The sequence below is a fragment of the Trypanosoma equiperdum genome (genome assembly GCF_001457755.1).
Source record: "Trypanosoma equiperdum strain OVI genome assembly, contig: ctg_809, whole genome shotgun sequence".
Lineage (NCBI taxonomy): Eukaryota > Euglenozoa > Kinetoplastea > Trypanosomatida > Trypanosomatidae > Trypanosoma > Trypanosoma equiperdum.
Window position 1 is genome coordinate 4,949 of NW_027124764.1, and position 3,019 is coordinate 7,967.

Sequence of the window (3,019 nt, forward strand, 5' to 3'; positions counted from 1 at the left end):
GAAATTTGTGCAAGCGGCTTTATTGTCTTTGTGTGTTATGCATTCTTTCTTCTTGTTTTCTAGCGTTTTGGAAACGGCGTCTTCTTGGGGTTTGCTGTCGGTAACCGTGGTTTTGCTGTCACCGATGGCTAGAGTTGCCAGTGAGGAGTTTAGCATATGCAGCTTGTTTAGCAGCTGTTCTTTTTTCTCTGCCGAATGCTTAAGGTTATCGAGGGCTGTTGCTGCGAGCTCAAGCTTTTTTATCCATGTTATGCCGTCTGACGGGATTGCCACTGCGGCCTTTTTGTAGATGAGGCACGGGCGTTGTTGGCGTCGCCTAGTCCCGTGGAGTGCGAAGTTAAGCTTGCTGGGATCTTTCCCAGGCTAAGAAGTTTGCCTGCTACTGCGCCGGCGTTGCTGCGAATGTGCGTTACGAAGCTGCTGATGGCTGATCTGATTAAAGTTGCGCTGTTCTGGTCGAGCTTTTCAGGTTTGCCGCAGCCGTTTTTGAACGTTTCCCAGTCGTTTCAGTAATCAGCGCCTGGGGCTTGCTCGATTGCCGGTGCTGGGCTGAAAGTCCCGCACAGTGTCGGCTCGGTGTTGCCGCTGGTTGCTTGGCCGCAAATGCAGAGCATGTCCGCTGCGATGAAAGTCCCTGCTATTAAGGTTAGGTCCGCCTCCTAATCGGTTTTGCCGCACTTCTCTGCTCGACCGTTGCTTGTCGTCTGCAGTTCTATTTTTGATTTTGCTTTTGTTGGTCCGAGCAGCGCCTCTGCCAGGTTCGCATTGACAGCCGACGCCTTTGCCACCAGATCTATTTTCTGCAGTTCGTCCACTGTTGCTATTATGCCGGCAACAAGGTCTTGAATCTTCTCTGACGCTTGTTGGGAATAGTGTGCCTTGCTCCACAGCTGTAGTTGCCTGTTGTCTTTGTGATCTCTTGCATATGCTGCTGCCTTCTTGCAGAGCTCCCATTTAGTTTCGTCGCAGTGCATCTTGGCCTTTGAGGTTGTTGGCAGGTTGGAATACTCTTTTGTGTCGTGTTTAGCGATGTCGTCTAGAGTGGCTGGGTTTTTGACGGTTAAGTTTACGATTGCGGCTATGGTCTCAAAGTCATCGGCATCTGTTCCTTTGCTTGGTCTTCCGATCTCAGCTGCTGCGAGCCTGACCATTCGACAAAGTTGGTTGTAGCTAGCTATGTTGTCGCCGGCTGTTGGCGCTGCCGCATGGCTTGTAGTAACGCCCGTGAGCATCAGCAACAAGCTGAGTAGCGTCCCTGGACTAAAGCTTCGCATCCTCCGGCCTTATCTGTGGATTATTCAGGTTGATTCGTGGATTGAGCTAGTGTCTGACCGCGCTAGCTACCGCTTTGCTCGGTCGGCTGTTTTTTTTTATCGAGCGCACTATACGGTCAGGTATGTGATGTTTGTGTGTTTAGGCTACCAGTTTCAGAGCTGTTGTAAGAGAAAGCCTAGGAAAGTTGCGTCATAAAGTACATAAATTTTGTTTTTTGACAAGGTTGCAGTTTTATTTATTATCTGCATCTGTCTATACCTATTTAATCTATCCTCCTCATCACAAACTCAAGTCTTTCCATTCTTTATAATATCGCAGTTATTTCTATGCATGAAAATTCAATGCCTGGGGGTCCTAGTTGCATCTTCCTAGCGTAGTTTTACACTGTTTTCCGATGAAACAATCAGGTAACGCTGTTTTTTGTTGCATGCACGGTTTGATTTTTTGCCTCTCATTCGTACTATTGGGGCTTCTTGGCTTCCAACACATAATAATAGATAGTCCTGATGCTGAAAGTGTTTTTCCGGTCTATTTTTCTGTTTGCTAATACTCATCATTTTCTCTGATTTAGCGACCGGTTTTATATGGATTAGTCGATCCTTCAAAGCTCTTAATGTCAAATCAGTGGACCAATATGGAATCAGAGAAGTATCACCAACGAATCTCTATACTTCAAATATATCTTAGAATTATTCATGAATGCTCTATTTTAAGCAGAATTATAGCTTATATATTATCTTGCTGCTCACAGTAATCTATTAGTGGCATTTAAAAGTTTTCTGCTATTATTATATTGTTGCCTGCAAATGTTGATAACTATTACGGTATCTGATAAGAAGACTTCACCATTATATTACACTTATACAATTCCTTGATCCTCCTGCTGCTTCTTCTTTGGCCGTTTTTCTTCAATATGGAGATTAGGATATGGAATTTGAAGAAAAACTGCAGCCGCCAACATCATATCTGCAGTACCATATATCCACCTTTGAGCAAAATACTCGAACCACCGGCTCCTGTATCATTTTTTTTTGTGATTCGCTCCCTTCATTCACAAGTTTCAATATGTGTTATTTCCTTACTTTATGTCTATTGTCTCTATCACCGCAGATAACTTTAAAAAAGCGCTTCTCTTGTGCCCTGTACTCTGTCTATCCGTCATTGTCCTTATCATCGCCTCGTTTTGTATGATGATACACAGAGTAATATTTGTGTTTGAAACTGCATATTTTTAATCCCCTTTCTTTTTTCTTAATTGCGTTGCCTTTACCATTATTTCACGTCCTTGCTCACCGGCTTTTATCATCATCGCTACGTTCACACCCTTACTCCCATTGCATTCGGGCCATTATTTTAAATTCCTCTATTGCGGCCGGGCGCTTAGCTTCCGTTATTGTTATTATAATAGTATTCGTATATGGACACTCACAACCCATTCTATTATTATTATTTTTTTATTATTGTACTTAATAACAATAAATTAAAAAGTAAATATAAATTAAAATTGTGCTTATATTTTAATACTCGACATCTATAATGCTTTTTGCTCATAGGTTACTACATTATACATTTTCTTAAATTTTACATTTTCATCAAAAAATGTTAATGTATATATATATATATATATATCAAATTTAGTTAATATATAAAATTTTCTCAAAATAGTAAATTTCACAGAATTGAGCAGAAATCATTAAAATCCTTAAAATTCCACCAAACTCATAAAAGCAGCAGCCATACTCAG

General features: G+C 41.5%; 1 protein-coding gene across 1 annotated transcript; it reads right to left on the reverse strand.

The window, feature by feature from the left end:
• Positions 1-659: 659 nt before the first annotated feature.
• Positions 660-1,274, reverse strand: TEOVI_000374800 (Trypanosomal VSG domain containing protein, putative; the record flags this gene model as incomplete). The annotated part of the gene is made up of 1 exon (XM_067226608.1): positions 660-1,274. The coding sequence occupies one exon, from the start codon at positions 1,272-1,274 to the stop codon at positions 660-662; it is 615 nt and encodes a 204-aa protein (XP_067082709.1).
• Positions 1,275-3,019: the final 1,745 nt, after the last annotated feature.